Source organism: Equus przewalskii, chromosome 31, assembly GCF_037783145.1.
Source record: "Equus przewalskii isolate Varuska chromosome 31, EquPr2, whole genome shotgun sequence".
Classification (NCBI taxonomy): Eukaryota; Metazoa; Chordata; class Mammalia; order Perissodactyla; family Equidae; genus Equus; species Equus przewalskii.
Window position 1 is genome coordinate 24,861,218 of NC_091861.1, and position 17,939 is coordinate 24,879,156.

Sequence of the window (17,939 nt, forward strand, 5' to 3'; positions counted from 1 at the left end):
CTTCAAAACATCCTCTCCTTCAAGTTTACATTAAATCAAAAGGATATACCTTCATTTTAATCATTGTTACATAAAACGACTCCAGATAATTCAAATTTTTCACAAATTAATGTTAATTTGGTCAATCCCGAAAAAAAGAATATCTGAGAATACAGTACTTACTATAACAAGTGGCTGTATCAGACCAACCATGGTTACCACAAACTATGGAGCCTGTGGCACGTCCACTTCTGCTTTCATATCCATCATGGCACACATAGTCCAATTGGTCATTGAGCTTAAACCAAGTTTTATCACTCTTGGATTTGGCATTCTCAAATACTGGCATATCACAAGATTCTAATTCATAATAGAATGGAAGATTTCATTGCTAATGTTATTAAATGGACAATCTAAAGAAGTAAGTCTCATCACAAGGGAAAAAAAAAGCTTTATCAATTAGCATGTGCTGATTAAGTAGTATATGAAAATAATCTAAGAATACCAGTGATAAATCATTGTCCTGGAATAGTTACTGAAAAAATAATGTTTGTACATAGCATTTTTCTCATCATTTAAACTCTCTGAAAAATCTGTTTTTAGAATATTTTTCTCAATTCAATTATACATATGCATTTATCCCATACTAGTAATAACATAGGCCAATACATTGTTAACAATGGTGAGTTGCACTTTGGGAATTAAGATGTCAAATATATTATCACTCATGACATATATGCCAGGGCTAAATGGATTAGTTGAATAAAAAGATTAATTTTCAACAATGCAATTAAATTATTAAATATTCTATAAAACTTTGCTTTAAAACATACTAATTTTGAACCTCATATGATGACTTTCCTTGCTCAAATATTTTCTTAAATACTTTGTATTCTTTTCACTCTTTGACATTGAATGTAGAGAGTTCTATTGTTTACATTGAGTTACGAGAAAAAATATTATAAAATAGTCTCAATTTTCACTAATATTTTACTAGAATGATGTTAATAAAAGTTTCAAATATTTTTCTCAAATTTTATAATGCATTATTTGGCAAGCTAGCTCAAACCTTTAAAAAATAAAGCAAAACTGTACCAGTAAAAAAATTATTGAATAGACACATTTTCCCTTCTACAATAAGAATGTTGTAATGGATAGCCGATCACAATTTAGTACAAAAATAGTTTGACATGGGGGCAACTTTTATAATTTTTCTGTGACTACTGCCCATAGTAGGCATATTTTGTGCCCATGGGAAGCATACAGAGATTGAAAACAATAGAAATGGATATTTTAAATATTCTCTTCACTTAAAGTGAATATGTTAAACATCATTTCAAAAAATATCACTGTATGGCTTTAATATAACAAGATAAACTGAGCAAATTGTTCTTAGAAAACTTCATAAACATCTATGTAGTGGGACAGGAAAATCTTTCAACACAGCAAAATTTCATACAACCTAGAAGTGTTTCTCAGTCTCCACTAACTAAATTTTTAGCGAGATTTTCTATGGGAGGGAACTTTTCACAACTGGACCGATCTTATAGTATCAAACATATTAGCTATACGTAATGCAAGATTATGCATTATGGACCCATATCTTCACTTAAAAATATAACTTCTGTGGCCAGCCCAGGGTATAGTGGTTAAGCTCACATGCTCCTCTTCAGCTACCTGGGGTTCATGGGTTCAGACCCCAGGCACAGACCTACTACTGCTCATCAAGCCATGCTGTGGCAGTGTTCCACATACAAAATAGAAGAAGATTGGCATGGACGTCAGCTCAGGTACAATCTTTCCCAAGCAAAAAAATAGAGAGAGAGAACTTTTAGGGGCTGGCCCTGTGGTATAGGGGTTAAGTTCCGTGCACTGTGTTTCAGCAGCCCAGGTTCACAGGTTGGGATCCCAGGCAGGGACCTATACCAGTCATCAGTCATGCTGTGTGGTGACCCACATATAAAGTAGAGAAAGTCTGGCATAAGATGTTAGCTCAGAGCTAGTCTTCCTCAAGGCAGAAAAAATAAAAAGAGGAAGATTGGCAACAGATGTTAGCTCAGAGTGAATATTCCTCAGCAAAAAAAATATATATATATTTAACATTTATGTCAAGGAGCTAAAACTCTGACACAAAAGTCTCATCACCTAAAAACAAGTACAGCAGGAACAAAGGTTCCAGTTAATAATAAAGGACTTCACACCATAACATACACAAGTCTCTCTAACAAGTTTCAATATCACACAAGGTTATAGAGAGGAAAAACTCAAACTGAGAGATGGACTGATATTGTACCCCATTATTAATTAATCTGAAATGACCAAAAAATTCTATATTTTCTCTCAAAGTATTTTTATTTATCTTTTCAAATGAAACCACATCTGACTTCCCCCTCCAAATAAGAATGAAATTAAAGTAAACTCGTGTACAGTGATGACCAGGGTAGAGAATACTAACATAATAAATCACTTACCAATGCACGTGGGTTGAGCTGACCATCCACTTTGAAGACATGTAATTGATCCTGAAGTTTTACCATCTGCTGTTACATATCCCGGTTTACAGTTAAATTGTATTTCTTTATTTAAGGGATGTGTAGTGCCAGGTTCAGAAATAAATCCATTCTTAATTTCTATATCTGATTTTGAACATGTTTCTAAACAGGAGAAAGCATAAGGAAAAGACAAGCATATGTTCACTAAACATTTGTATAAGGACTCAAATGATATAAAAATATGAAAAATGAGTCCTTGGTAAATAAAAACTGGAAAAAATTCTAATCATCCAAGTTCTTATGTCAGAGAAAATTGGCTATGAGTTACCAAAGACATTAAATCTAGATGATTTATTCAAATTTGAATAAAAGAACTCCAAATAATTCAAATTTTCTACAAATTAATGCCAATTTTGTTAAACTTGAAAAAAGAATACCTGAGAAAGCAGTACTTACTATCACACGTGGGTGTATCAGACCAACCATCGTTACCACAAACTATGGAGCCTGTGGCGCGTCCACCTCTGCTTTCATATCCATCACGGCACACGTAGTCCAATTTGTCATTGAGCTTAAACCATGTGCTACTACTTTTGGCTCTGGCATTCTCAAACACAGGCATTTCACAAGATTCTGAGGCATAATAGAATGGAAGATTTCATTTCTGATATTATTTGATGGACAATCTAAATGAGTAAATCTCATCCCAAGGGAGAAGAAAGCTTTATCAATTAGTATGTGCTGATAAGTTAAGTATCCTATGAAAATAACGTAAGAATACCAGTGATAAGTCATTGTCCTGAAGTAGTTACTGAAAAAAAAAGTTTCTACATAGCATTTGTCTCATCACTTAAACTCTCTGAAAAATTTAAGAATATTTTTCTCAATTATACATATGCATTTATCCCATGCTAGTAATAACATAGGCCAATATGTTATTAACAAATGAGAATAGCAGTTTGTGAATTAATATGCCAAACTTCTTAGCAGTCATTACATATATACCAGGTAAAAATGGATTAGTTGAAGAAAAAGATTAACTTTCACAAATGCAAGTAAATTATTACATATTCTATAAAACATTGCTTTAAGATATACTAATTTTTAAACATTATATGATGACTTTGCTTGCTCAAATATTTTCCTAAATGTTTTGTATTTTTTTCAATTATTGACTTTGAATATAGACTTCTATTGCTTATAATGAGTTATAAGAGAGTAAAATATTAAAATATAGTCTCAATTTTCACTAATATTATGCTAGAATGATGTTAATAAAAGTTTAAGTAATTTACCTCAAATTTTGTAATGTGTTATTTGGCCAGCTAGCTTAAACTTTCAAAAAAGTAAAGCAAAACTGGATTAGTAAAAACATTATTGAATAGAGACATTTTCTCTTCTATAATGAGAGCATTATAATGAATAACTGATCACAATTTAGTATAAAATGAGTTTGATATGGGGGCAACTTTTATAATTTTTTCTTTGACTAGTGCCCATATCAAGCATAGAGATTGAAAACAATAGAAATGGATATTTTAAATATTGTCTTCACTTAAATTCAATATGTTAATTATCATTTCAAAAACATCACTGTGTGGCTTTAGTAGAACAAGATAACCTGAACAAATTGTTGCTAGAAAATCATCAAAAACCTCTATGTAGCGGGACAGGAAAATCTTTCGACACAGTAAAATTTGGTACTATCTAGAAGTGTTTCTCAGTCTCCCCTAATTAGATGTTTAGGAAGATTTTCGAAGGGAGAGTATTTTTCAGAAGTGGACCTATCCTATAGTATCAAACATACAATTTACATATAATGCAAAATTATGTATTATGGAACCATATCTTCCCTTAAAAATATAACTTTGGGACCAGTCCAGGCTGTAGTGATTAAGTTTCCATGCTCCACTTCAGTGGTCCAGGGTTTACAGGTTCAGATCCTTGGCATGGACCTACGCACTGTTCATCAAGCCATGCTGTTGCAGTGTCCCACATACAAAATAGAGGAAGATTGGCACGGATGTTAGTTCAGGTACAGTCTTCCTCAAGAAAAGAAAATATATATATATATATATAACTTTCATGTGGCCGGCCCTGTGGCGTAGTGGTTAAGTTCGGCACGCTCTGCTTCAGCAGCCCAGGTTCCCAAGTTTGGATCCCAGCCAGGGATCTATACCACTCATTAGTCATGCTGTGGCAGTGACCCACATATAAAGTAGAGGAAGAGGCACAGATGTTAGCTCAGAGCTAATCTTCCTCAGGCAGAAAAAAAAGAAGAAAGTTTGGCAACAGATGTTAGCTCACGGTGAATATTCCTCAGCAAAAAACATATACATATTTAACTGTTAACTTTCATGTCGAAGAGCAAAGACTGTGACATAAAAGTCTCATCACCTAAAAACAGGTTGAACAGTCACAATGATCACAGCTCATAATAAATGGCTCTATAACAGAACACGCATATGCTTCCTAAGAAGTTTTGGAATCAGGGCAGGATTTAAAGAGGAAAAATTTGACTGAAAGATGGATGGATATTCTACCCAACAAGTGATTACTCTTAAAAGACAAAATATTGTGTATTTTTCTCAAAGCTTTTTTATTTTTCTTTTCAAATAGAAAAGATTTGATCCTCAGATTCCCCACAAAAGAAGAATTAAACTTTTCCACAATGATAATGAATATTAACATAATCGATTACTTACTAATGCACGTGGGTTGAGTTGACCATCCACTCTGCAAACATGTAATTGATCCTGAGGTTCTACCATCTGCTGTTACATATCCTGGTTTACACTTATATTGTGCTTGTTTGTTTAAGGAATACGCAAATTTAGACGCAGAAACAAATCCATTCTCAATTTCTACATCTGATTTTGGACATGTTTCTGAAAGAGAGAAAGTGCAGCAATAGAGCAGCATACGCCATTTGTAAATGAAAACCTGAAAAAATCCTAATATTTCAACTTCTTGTGTCAAAGATATTAAGCTATAAGTTTCCAAACATATTAAATCAAGATAATCTATTCAAATTTGGGGGGGAGAAAGTAAGACTTAAAATATTCAGAATCCTTTCTATGAAATTTTTAGAAATCTATGGGTCTAATGGATCTGGAATTCTACAGCGTGCCAGAGCTCTCCTAGCAAATGATCCTTTCTGGGACTTGTTTTCAATATTCTCCAGTTTGGATCTCTTAAGCAACCCCAGATTTCAATTAGGGTATCTCAGATCAGGTGATGATCTTAGAGAATTTCTACGACATCTGCCACAGTCTTTGGCTCTGAGAAATTAAAATGTAGGTCAACATAATAGAGTGCTAAAAAACCACATGGATACAAGGAATTCAATGAAGATGACAAAGATCAACACATTCATTGATCTTCTAAGGTCAAAATGATGATAACTCAAATTATGTATAACAACTTGAAACAGTAAAAGTAAATTCTATCAGTTACTAGTTCTCCTCACAGAACTCAGCATCGTTTATTAAATAATCCATGGATAAAGAAGAAATCAAAAGGGAAAACATTAAGTAATTCAAATTGAATGATGATAAAAACCTGTTAAATAAAATTTTTTGAAAGACACTAAGGTATCACTGAGAGGGAATTTTACCATTAAATAACTATAATAGAAAAGAATAAAAAATGAAAACAATAGTTGTTTCTACTTCAGGAAATTAGAAAACAAGCTCACAAAAGTCAACATCAGTATGAATTTGGAAAAAATAAAGAGAAATTAGTAAGATTTGGAAATATAATACCTAGACCACTCCCTCTCCCCACAGACAAACCGAATTAAGAGCCACAGGTGTTCTGATTACACTTATTAGAAGTTCAAGACCTGGTTGAGAGATTACTGCACACCAAGCAAGGGAGAAAATGCCAACATCTGATCTGATAGGAGAAAATGAGATACACTCTCATCATAAACCCCACCCATGGGACAGCACCATCCAGCTGGGAGGGAATGCCCAACTCCCAGCAACTCTTCGAGGAGCAAAGGGTTCGAAGCACACATCTAGTGCCCTGAGTTTCCAACTGTTACTCCAGGGTCTGGCTTCCAACTTGCCTGTCTCTGGGAGTCAGAGGGCCCAGCATTGGTTAGTCTCAGGGCACTACAGAGAACAAAGGGTCACTTACGAATGGGTGTGTGAGCACTTCCCACAATTCACCCCCCAGCTGGTGCAGAGTGAGCAGGTGACAAAGCTCAGCCCCAGTTTCTCCCTGGAAGGAGTTTTGTTGCACAGCTAAACCCCCAACTTTTCCAGCTGCTGCCTGAGGGATTGGCTTCTAATTAACACATCTCTGAGAGCTGAGGAAAACCACCACTGACTAGATGCTCAGGGGCTCCAGAGAGCAAAACATTGGTTTCAAACAGCATGCGATCTGAAGGAGACTGCATGCATTTGCCACACACAGCTCCTCTCCCTAGCTCAGGGTAGAGGGAGCGGAATTAGAAACTCCAGCTCCCAGCTTCACCCTGAGTAGAGAAGGAACTGGACCACACAGCCAGCACCTCAACTTATCTGGCTACTACTGGAGGGACTGGGTTCTGTCTCACCTATCTCAGGACACTGATGGGACTTGGCTTCCTCTACACTCCTGGGGAATGTGAAGTACAAAGACTGCAGGTTGGATGAGCACAGAGTTTTGGGAGGTACCTTGCTGAGCCGACTGATGACTGATTCCTCAACAATCAAAAAGACCTGTGTGCTCACTCTTACCACTTTTATTCCATAGAGTACTGGAAGTCCAAGGCAGAATATTTAGTCAAGAAAAAGATGTGAAAGGGGTTTAGAGGCACATGTGTAGGGTAACAGATGGCAACTAGACTTTTGCTAGTGAACATGAAGTAGTCTATACTGAAGCTGAAATATTATGATATACACCTGAAATTTATATAATATAAAACAATGTGACCGCAATAATTTTTTTCGAGTAGCAGAAATAAAAGGAAAGAAAAGACACTCAAATCAGGAAGGAAGAAGTAAAATTATGGCTGTATGCTGATGCCAAGATCATTTATGTAGAAAATCCTAAAGACTGAACATTGAAGCTATTAGAAATAGTGTCCTTTCTCCTCATTTTCCCATGCACCACTCAATCTCAGATGACTTTGCCTCACATTTCAAACAGAGAAACCATCAGCTCCTGCTTCTGCCCAGTATTACATTTGCACATCCAGTTTCCTTCCTTCCTCCTCTGAAAAGTTGGAAGTAGCCCTGTGGCCACCAAACCCTACCACTTGCACAGGAGCTCTGGTTCCCTTTCCCTCCCACCTTCACAGGAAACTATCCACCTCATGCATTCGATTTCTGCCTGTTTCTCTCTCTGCTCCATCCTCCTCAGGATTCAGTCTACTCTCATGTCTCTCATCTTAAAAACAATATTCCCCTCAGTGCATAATTTCCTCTAACAATATTTTGAATTTCCTATTCCCTGTCATAGCCAAGATTCTTGAAAGAGATATGTGAACATGCTGTATGAAATTTCTCTCTAATCATTTTTCTTCAGTAAATCCTATTTAGGATCCGCCCCATGTACTCCATCCAAACTGTTTCTGATACAACTATTGTTGGCTTTGATGTAGCCAAACCTACTGCATTTTTACACTCTTCTAACTGGACATGACAACTGAATTGTAAACATTTACCACTCAAGTTATAATAAAAATGTAATGAAATTACAATTTCCATGAATGTATGCATGGCAGACACTGTGGCAAAAAGTTTTATATGGATAATTTAGTCCAAAAATCAAAACAATCTTTTGAAATATTGTGACAATTGTAAATCTTAAAACACTTTATTGATAAGGAGGAGTGAACAAAGCTTCACACAGGCTTGGTTGTTGACCTAACGTACTAACGTACACGCTTAGCAAGTGGTGGAACTGGAAGTAGAACCTGGCCAGGCTGACTCCAAAGCCTTCATTATTAATCATTCTGGTTGATTTCCTATTACTTCAGTCATTTTCTTCTCTCTATGTTTATGACTACATCCACGCCTATACTTTTTTCTCCAGATTCTCTGGGTCCTCTTTTGTTCTGTCAACTGTGCTGTCTAGTCCTCTTCTGTCTGACACCTAAATGTTGGAGCACTTCAGGGCCCTGTCCTGAGCTCTCTGTTCCTTTCATTCTATATTCTTTTCCAATTTGATAACGTCATTTATATATGATGATAATCCCACATCTATATCTCTTGGCTAGACCTATACATCTAACTCTGTAGCTTACATACACCATTTTGATTGTCCGTGGGCAGCTCAACCATAATGTGTTCAAGTCAAAACTTGTGATGATCCTTCCAAAGTGCTCTCTGTCCTGCCAGAACCACGTCACCAAAAGGCATTGTCATTTACTTGATTCCTTAGAAATATCAAAGCAAATAAATAGGTGAGTCCCTTGACTTCTTACTCTTTCTCATGCCCAACATTTTGTAACATTACCAGTGCTTTCTATCACCAAAGTATATCCCAAATCTGTCCTCTGCTCTGCATCTCTCAGCCATCACCTTACCGCAATCTGCACCCTCTCTCACCCTACATGGACTCCGGAATCTTCTCTTGTCCGCCACGAGCACAGCAGATAGGAGAAAAAGAAAACCTTTCAAACATCCAAAGGAAATTATGTCATTCCTTTCCGTTAAGTCCCTATATGGCTTTCCATCAATCATAAAATTAATCCAAAGCCTAACATGTCCCACAATAACCTAGATAATCTTTCTTTGCCTCCTGTCCAGGTTCAGCTCATAAAATTCTCCCACATCTTGAGCCGAATCCACTCACCCTGATATTTCCCAAATATTATTTCATTTTCAATCTTTGCACATACTGTTCCTTTGGCTTGGAACACTCTACTTCCACTCAGTTTTCCAGAAATTCAAGCCCTACTTCTAACCCTGGAAAACAGACAGCTGATTGGCAAACAGAAAAGAGTGTCATGGAATAGTCCACAGCATCTGTTCAAAGTTGGGAAATAAAAAGTTCCTCTCAGGACCTGCAGAAATGAACAGAAAAATGAGAGGGATAAAGCAGAAACTCAAGGGTAATATAGCTGAGTAAGTTGTAAAAAGCTATAATTTGGCAATAAATGCCCAGTTTTAAATAATAGGAATGCTTGAATTTAGAATAACGACAACAATTATACATTAATCAAAAAACTTCGATGCACATGGCCCATAGGAAACATTACTTTATTATACAGTGTTAAAGGTAGACTATTATCTTTGGGCTTCAAAGCTCCCTCTCCTCCAAGTTTATCAGTTGGACATAGTTTTATTTTAATCATTCTTCCATAAAATACTCCAGATAACTCAAATTTTTCACAAATTAGTGTCAATTTTGTCAATCCTGAAAAAAAGAATACTTGAGAAAATAGTACTTACTATAACATGTGGGTGTATCAGACCAACCATCATTACCACAGACTATGGAACCTGTAGTACGTCCATCCCTGCTTTCATATCTCTCACGGCGCACATAGTCCAAGTTGTCATTGAGCTTAAACCAAGTGCTATCACTTTTGGCTCTGGCATTCTCAAATACTGGCATTTCACAAGATTCTAATGTATAACAGAATGGAAGGTTTCATTTCTAATAGTATTAAATGGACAATCTAAATGAGTAAGTCTCATCCTAAGGGAGAAAAAAGCTTTATGAATTAGTACATGCTGATAAATTAAGTGTCATAAGAAAATAACCTAAGAATACCAGTGATAAATCATTGTCATGAAAAAGTTACTCAAAAAAAGGTTCTATGTAGCATTTTTTGCATCACTTAAATTCTCTGAAAAATTTATTTTTAGAATATTTTTCTCCATTCAATTATACATAAGCATTTATCCCATGCTAGTAATAACATAGGACAATATGTTGTTAACGAATTGGAATAGCATTTTGTGATTAAGACGCCAAACTTATTAGCCGTCGTGACATATACGTCAGGGGAAAATGGATTCATTGAATAAAAAGGATTAATTTTCAACAATGCAAGTAAATTTTTAAATATTCTATAACACTTTTTTTAAACATACTATTTTTTCAACCTCATATGCTGATTTTGCTTTCCCAAATATTTTCCTAAATGTTTTGTATTCTTTTCACTTATCGACATTGAATTTAGGGATAGTTCTATTATTTATAATGAGTTAAAAGAGAGTAAAATGTTAAGAAACAGTCTCAATTTTCACTAATATTATACAAGAATGATGTTAATAAAAGTTTAAATAATTTACCTAAAGTTTTATAATGTGTTATGTACCCAGCTAGCTTAAATTTTCACAAAAATAAAGCAAAACTGTACTAGAAAAAAATGTATTGAATGGAGACATTTTCTCTTCTATGATAACAGTGTTATAATGGGTAACTGATGACAGTTTAGCATATAATGAGTTTGATATGAGGGCAACTTTCATCATTTTTTATCTTTGGCTAGTGCCCACAGCAAGCATAGAGATTGAAAAACATGAAATTAAATCAATAGATATGGATATTTTTGATATCCTCTTCACTTAAAGTGGATATGTTAAGTAACATTTCAAAAAATATCTGTGTGACTTTAAAAAAGTCACTGTGTGACTTTAGGATAATAAGAAAAACTGAGAGGGGGAATTCCAAGATGGCGCCGTGAGTAGTCCTCTTTGTCTCTCGCCCTTCGAGTCTACAATTATTTGGACACTTATCGCTTGACAAAGGATATCCAGACAGCATCTCAGGACGTCTGAGACACCCACGCGACTATACATCGGAAGGCGGACGGACTTTCCTCCGGGAGGATGTGGAAATAGGTGAAAACTCTCCGACCCCGACGGGCAGCCTAGTACCCGCAAGCGGCTTTCTTCCAAAGGACGCCCCCAGAGGATCCACACACATCTAGGGCAGGAGCGAGAACACAACAGAGGAGCGACGGTGGAAACAGGTGACCAGAACCCTACTTAAACCCCCCGCAATTACTCCTAAACGCAGAGGGAAACTTTGGAGTTGCACACCTGAGCCCGCGGGGAGAGTCTCTCCCCGCCATTGGCGGGGAGACCCGGCCTGGTGCTCGGGGCGCCCGGAGGGTCCCAGAGAGAGACACGGAGGGCATGGAGGTCTCCCAGCTGCCGTTGCCCGCCCCGTGGGACTAGGGATTGCCGGAGATCTCGGAGAGGACCGGGGCGGGGGAACTTTCAAAGGCGGGTCCGGCGACCCGGTGGAGAAGCGCCGGAGCTCCACCCGGGCAGCAGACAAAACTCTCTGTCTGCCATTAGCAGAGGGGCCACGCCCAGCATTCAGGGCTCCCGGCAGAGGCTCGGACAGAAGCCCAGAGGGCGGGGCGACCCCCAGCTGCCGTTGCCCACCCGGTGAGGCTAGGGATTGCCGGAGATCTCGGAGAGGACTGGGGCTGGAGAGAGTTCCAGAGACCCAGCTTAGTAGCCTAGGGGGAAACCCTACAGGCTCACAGAAGCCTTAGGGAAAGCCTCTGCACAGCACCAGTAGAAGGCACCCAGCCGCCAGCCACAAGGCTGGAAGACCCCAGGGCAAAAGCAGCATAGCTAGGTGTACTAACCACAGACTGTAGAAGATGCCAATAGCTCTCCTGCGACCCATAGAGGACAAGTGAGATTTGGTGGGTGCCGACAGCAACCGAGCGACAAATAAAAGTGATCCCACCCCTGGCCACTGGAAAAGCCCATAACACCGTTGCAGACCCCAAGGAGAGAGCGCATCTAGGTGGGCAACAACAGTAGGCACCTGCAGCCTGAAGCCCCCCGTGACGGCCCCCACGGCAGAGGAGGGAATCCAAAGGGCCACTGTGGCTACGAAGAGGGGCCCAGGCCCAGTTAGCAACTACGGACAGGATTCCTGGTTGGTGAAGTATAAACAGCTGCTCCCCCCACCGCAGCAGCTGAAACAAGTGAAAGGAGCAACTAAACTCTATCTCCATGCGGAGGCACAAATCAACATCATCAAGCAATATGAAAAAATACATTAAATCTCCAGAACAGAAAGAAAGTAACAAATACACAGAAAACAATCCCAAAGAAAATGAGATATATAACCTAAATGATGATGACTTCAAAACAGCCATCATTAAAATACTCACTGAGTTAAGAGAGAATTCTGACCGACAACTCAACGAGTTCAGGAGCTATGTCACAAAAGAGTTTGATACGATAAAGAAGAACCAAACAGAAATACTGGAAATGAAGAACACAATAGAGGAGATTAAGAAAAATCTAGATGCTCTGAACAGTAGGGCCGATAATATGGAGGAAAGAATTAGCAATTTGGAAGATGGCAATATAGAATTGTTGCAGGCAGAGGAGGAGAGAGAAGCAAGACTTAAAAGAAATGAAGAAACTCTCCGAGAATTATCAGACACAATTAGGAGATGCAACGTAAGGATTATAGGTATACCAGAGGGAGAAGAGAAGGAGAAAGGGGCAGAAAACCTATTCAAAGAAATAATGGCTGAGAACTTCCCAAATCTGGTGAGGGAGATGGATCTTCAGGTGACAGAAGCCAATAGATCTCCAAACTTTATCAATGCAAGAAGACCAACTCCACGGCATATAGTAGTGAAGCTAGCAAAAGTCAACAACAAGGAGAAAATATTAAGGACAGCCAGGCAAAAGAAACTAACCTACAAAGGAACCCCCATCAGGCTATCAGCAGATTTCTCAGCAGAAACTTTACAGGCTAGAAGAGAGTGGAATGATATATTCAAAAATCTGAAGGACAAAAACCTACAGCCGAGAATTCTCTACCCAGCGAAAATATCCTTCAAATACGATGGAGAAATAAAAACTTTCCCAGATAAACAAAAATTAAGGGAGTTCATTGCCACAAAACCTCCTCTTCAGGAAATCCTCAGGAAAACCCTCATTCCTGAAAAATCCAAAAAAGGAAAGGGGCTACAAAACCAAGAGCAGAGGAGATAAGTAGAAGGACAACAACAGAGAGTAGCAGCTCTACATCAGAACAGATTAAACCATGGGACGAGAAACAAAGGAAACTGAAGAAAACCGGAAAACAAGACACAAAATGGTAGTGGTAGGCCCCCACGTCTCAATAATCACTCTAAATGTAAACGGATTGAACTCCCCAATCAAAAGACACAGAGTGGCAGGATGGATCAAAGAACAAGATCCAACAATATGCTGCCTCCAGGAAACACACCTCAGCCCCAAAGACAAACACAGACTCAGAGTGAAGGGATGGAGAACAATACTCCAAGCTAATAATGAACAAAAGAAAGCAGGTGTCGCTATACTAATATCAGACAAGGTAGATTTCAAAGCAAAACAGATAAAGAAAGACAAAGAGGGACAGTATATAATGATAAAAGGGACTCTCCACCAAGAAGACATAACACTTATAAATATATACGCACCCAACACAGGAGCACCAAAATTTGTAAAGCAACTCTTAATAGAACTAAAAGAAGACATCAACAACAATACAATAATAGTAGGGGACCTCAACACACCATTAACACCAATGGACAGAACATCCAGACAGAAAATCAACAAGGAAATAATAGAATTAAATGAAAAATTAGACCAGATGGACTTAATAGATATATATAGAACACTTCATCCAAAAACAGCAGGTTACACATTCTTCTCAAGTGCACATGGAACATTCTCAAGGATTGACCATATTTTGGGAACCAAAGCAAACATCAATAAATACAAGAGAGTTGAAATAATATCAAGCATCTTTTCTGATCATAACGCTATTAAACTAGAAATCAACTACAAGAAAAAAGCAGAGAAAGGTGCAAAAATGTGGAGACTAAACAACACGCTTCTCAACAAACAATGGATCATTGAAGAAATTAAAGAAGAAATCAAATATTATCTGGAGACAAATGAAAATGAGAACACGACATACCAAATCATTTGGGATGCAGCAAAAGCAGTCCTAAGAGGGAAATTCATCGCAATACAGGCTCACCTCACTAAACAAGAAAAAGCTCACGTAAGCAACCTCAAACGACACCTAACAGAACTAGAAAAAGAAGAACAAACAAGGCCCAGAGTCAGTAGAAGGAGGGAAATAATAAAAATAAGAGCAGAAATAAACGATATTGAAACAAAAAAGACAATAGAAAGGATCAATGAAACAAAGAGTTGGTTCTTCGAAAGAATTAACAAAATTGACAAACCCCTAGCCAGACTCACCAAGAAAAGAAGAGAGAAATCGCAAATTAATAAAATCAGGAATGACAGAGGAGAAATCACAACAGATACCAATGAAATACAAGAGATCATAAGAGAATACTATGAAAAACTATATGCCAACAAATTGAACAACCTGGAAGAAATGGACAAATTCCTAGACTCCTACAATCTCCCCAAACTGAATCAGGAAGAAATGGAGAATCTGAATAGACCAATCACAAGTAAGGAAATAGAAACGGTAATCAAAAACCTCCCCAAAAACAAGAGTCCAGGACCAGACGGCTTCTCTGGAGAATTCTACCAAACATTCAAAGAAGACTTAATACCTATTCTCCTCAAACTGTTCCAGAAAATTGAGAAAGATGGAGAACTCCCTAACACATTCTATGAAGCCAACATCACTCTGATCCCCAAACCTGACAAGGACAACACAAAGAAGGAGAACTACAGGCCGATATCACTGATGAACATAGATGCAAAAATCCTCAACAAAATTTTGGCAAACCGATTACAGCAATACATCAAAAAGATTATACACCATGATCAAGTGGGATTTATACCAGGGACACAGGGATGGTTCAACATCCGCAAGTCAATCAACGTGATACACTACATTAACAAAATGAAAACCAAAAACCACATGATCATCTCAATAGATGCAGAGAAAGCATTCGACAAGATCCAACACCGATTTATGATAAAAACCCTCAGTAAAATGGGTATAGATGGAAAGTACCTCAACATAATAAAGGCCATATATGATAGACCCACAGCCAACATCATACTCAATGGACAAAAGCTGAAAGCCATCCCTCTGAGGACAGGAACAAGACAAGGGTGCCCACTTTCACCACTCCTATTCAACATAGTTCTGGAGGTGCTGGCCAGAGCAATTCGGCAGGAAAAAGAAATAAAAGGAATCCAAATAGGTAACGAAGAAGTAAAACTCTCGTTGTTTGCAGACGACATGATCTTATACATAGAAAACCCCAAAGAATCCACAGAAAAACTATTAGAAATAATCAACAACTACAGCAAAGTAGCAGGGTATAAAATTAACGTGCATAAATCAGTAGCATTTCTATACACTAACAATAAACTAACAGAAAAAGAACTCAAGCACTCTATCCCATTCACAATCGCAACGAAAAGAATAAAATACCTTGGGATAAACTTAACCAAGGAAGTGAAGGATCTATACAATGAAAACTACAAGACTCTCTTGAAAGAAATAGGCGATGACATAAAGAGATGGAAAGACATCCCTTGCACATGGATTGGAAGAATAAACATAGTTAAAATGTCCATACTACCTAAAGCAATATACAGATTCAATGCTATCCCAATCAGAATCCCAAGAACATTCTTCACAGAAATTGAACAAACAATCCTAAAATTCATATGGGGCAACAAAAGACCGCGAATTGCTAAAGCAATCCTGAGCAAGAAAAACAAAGCCGGCGGAATCACAATCCCCGATTTCAAAACATACTACAAAGCTACAGTGATCAAAACAGCATGGTACTGGTACAAAAACAGGTCCACAGATCAATGGAACAGAATTGAAAGCCCAGAGATAAAACCACACATCTATGGACAGCTAATCTTCGACAAAGGAGCAGAGGGCCTACAATGGAGAAAAGAAAGTCTCTTCAACAAATGGTGCTGGGAAAACTGGACAGCCACATGCAAAAGATTGAAAATTGACCATTCTTTTTCACCACACACCAAAATAAACTCAAAATGGATCAAAGACCTAAAGATTAGGCCTGAGACAATAAGTCTTTTGGAAGAGAATATAGGCAGTACACTCTTTGACATCAGTTTCAAAAGAATCTTTTCGGACACTGTAACTCCTCAGTTGAGGGAAACAATAGAAAGAATAAACAAATGGGACTTCATCAGACTAAAGAGCTTCTTCAAGGCAAGGGAAAACAGGATTGAAACAAAAAAACAGCTCACTAATTGGGAAAAAATATTTACAAGCCACTTATCCGACAAAGGGTTAATCTCCATAATATACAAAGAACTCACACTACTTAACAACAAAAAAACAAACAACCCGATCAAAAAATGGGCAGAGGACATGAACAGACATTTCTCAAAAGAAGATATGAATATGGCCAATAGACACATGAAAAGATGTTCATCATCGCTAATCATCAGGGAAATGCAAATCAAAACTACACTAAGATATCACCTTACCCCCGTTAGATTGGCAAAAACATCCAAAACCAAGAACGACAAATGTTGGAGAGGTTGTGGAGAAAGAGGAACCCTCATACACTGTTGGTGGGAATGCAAACTGGTACAGCCACTATGGAAAACAGTATGGAGATTTCTCAAAAAGTTAAAAATAGAAATACCCTATGACCCAGCCATCCCATTACTGGGTATCTATCCTAAGAACCTGATATCAGATATCTCAAGAGTCAGTTGCACCCCTATGTTCATTGCAGCATTATTTACAATAGCCAAGATGTGGAACCAGCCTACATGCCCAGAAACTAATGATTGGATAAAGAAGATGTGGTATATATACACAATGGAATACTACTCAGCCATAAAAAAAGACGAAATTGGCCCATTCACAACAATGTGGATGGACCTCGAGGGTATTATGTTAAGCGAAATAAGTCAGTCAGAGAAAGACGAACTCTATATGACACCACTCATAGGTGGAAATTAGTATATTGAGAAGGAGATCTGATTGGTGGTTACCAGAGAAAAGGGGGGGTGGGGGGAGGGTACGGAGGGGGAAGTGGTGTACCCACAACATGACTAACAAAAATGTACAACTGAAATCTCACAAGGTTGTAATCTATCATAACATTAATAAAAAAAAAAAATAAAAAAAAAAATAAGAAAAACTGAGCAAATTGTTCTTAGAAAAATCTTCCTTAATTTCTTGGTAGTGTGACACGGAACTCTTTCCACACAGCAAAATTTGATACTATCTAGAAGTGTTTCTCAGTCTCCACTTATTAGATGTTTAGGAAGATTTTCGAAGGGAGAGGATTTTTCAGAACTGCACCCATTCTACAGTATCAAACATAAAAGTTGCATAATCCAAGATTATGCATTATGGACCCATATTCTCACTAAAAATATGACTTTCAGGTCTAGGAGCAAAGACTCTGACATAAAAGTCTCATCACCTAAAAACAAGTTGAACAGGCACAAGGATCTCAGCTAATAATAAAGGACTTGACACCAGAACACACATAAGTCTCCTAACCAGTTTGGAAATCACAGGAAGTCTTAAAGAGGAGAAACTTACCTGAAAGATGGACTGATA

At 37.8% G+C, this 17,939-nt stretch overlaps 1 protein-coding gene across 18 annotated transcripts in view; it reads right to left on the minus strand.

Moving 5' to 3' along the window:
- The window catches only part of LOC103554612 (complement factor H), a 162,718-nt gene that overhangs the window by 44,558 nt on the left and 100,221 nt on the right, over positions 1 to 17,939 (minus strand). For 10 of the 18 annotated variants that reach the window (XM_070602383.1, XM_070602382.1, XM_070602381.1 and 7 more), the window contains 5 exons: positions 9,860 to 10,036; positions 5,177 to 5,359; positions 2,928 to 3,104; positions 2,451 to 2,633; positions 163 to 339 (listed from right to left, as the gene is read on the minus strand). In XM_070602383.1, coding sequence (XP_070458484.1) covers positions 163 to 339; positions 2,451 to 2,633; positions 2,928 to 3,104; positions 5,177 to 5,359; positions 9,860 to 10,036 — 897 coding nt within the window. The remainder of the gene's footprint in view (positions 1 to 162; positions 340 to 2,450; positions 2,634 to 2,927; positions 3,105 to 5,176; positions 5,360 to 9,859; positions 10,037 to 17,939) is intronic. The other 8 variants (XM_070602388.1, XM_070602390.1, XM_070602391.1 and 5 more) reach the window with 2 other exon arrangements.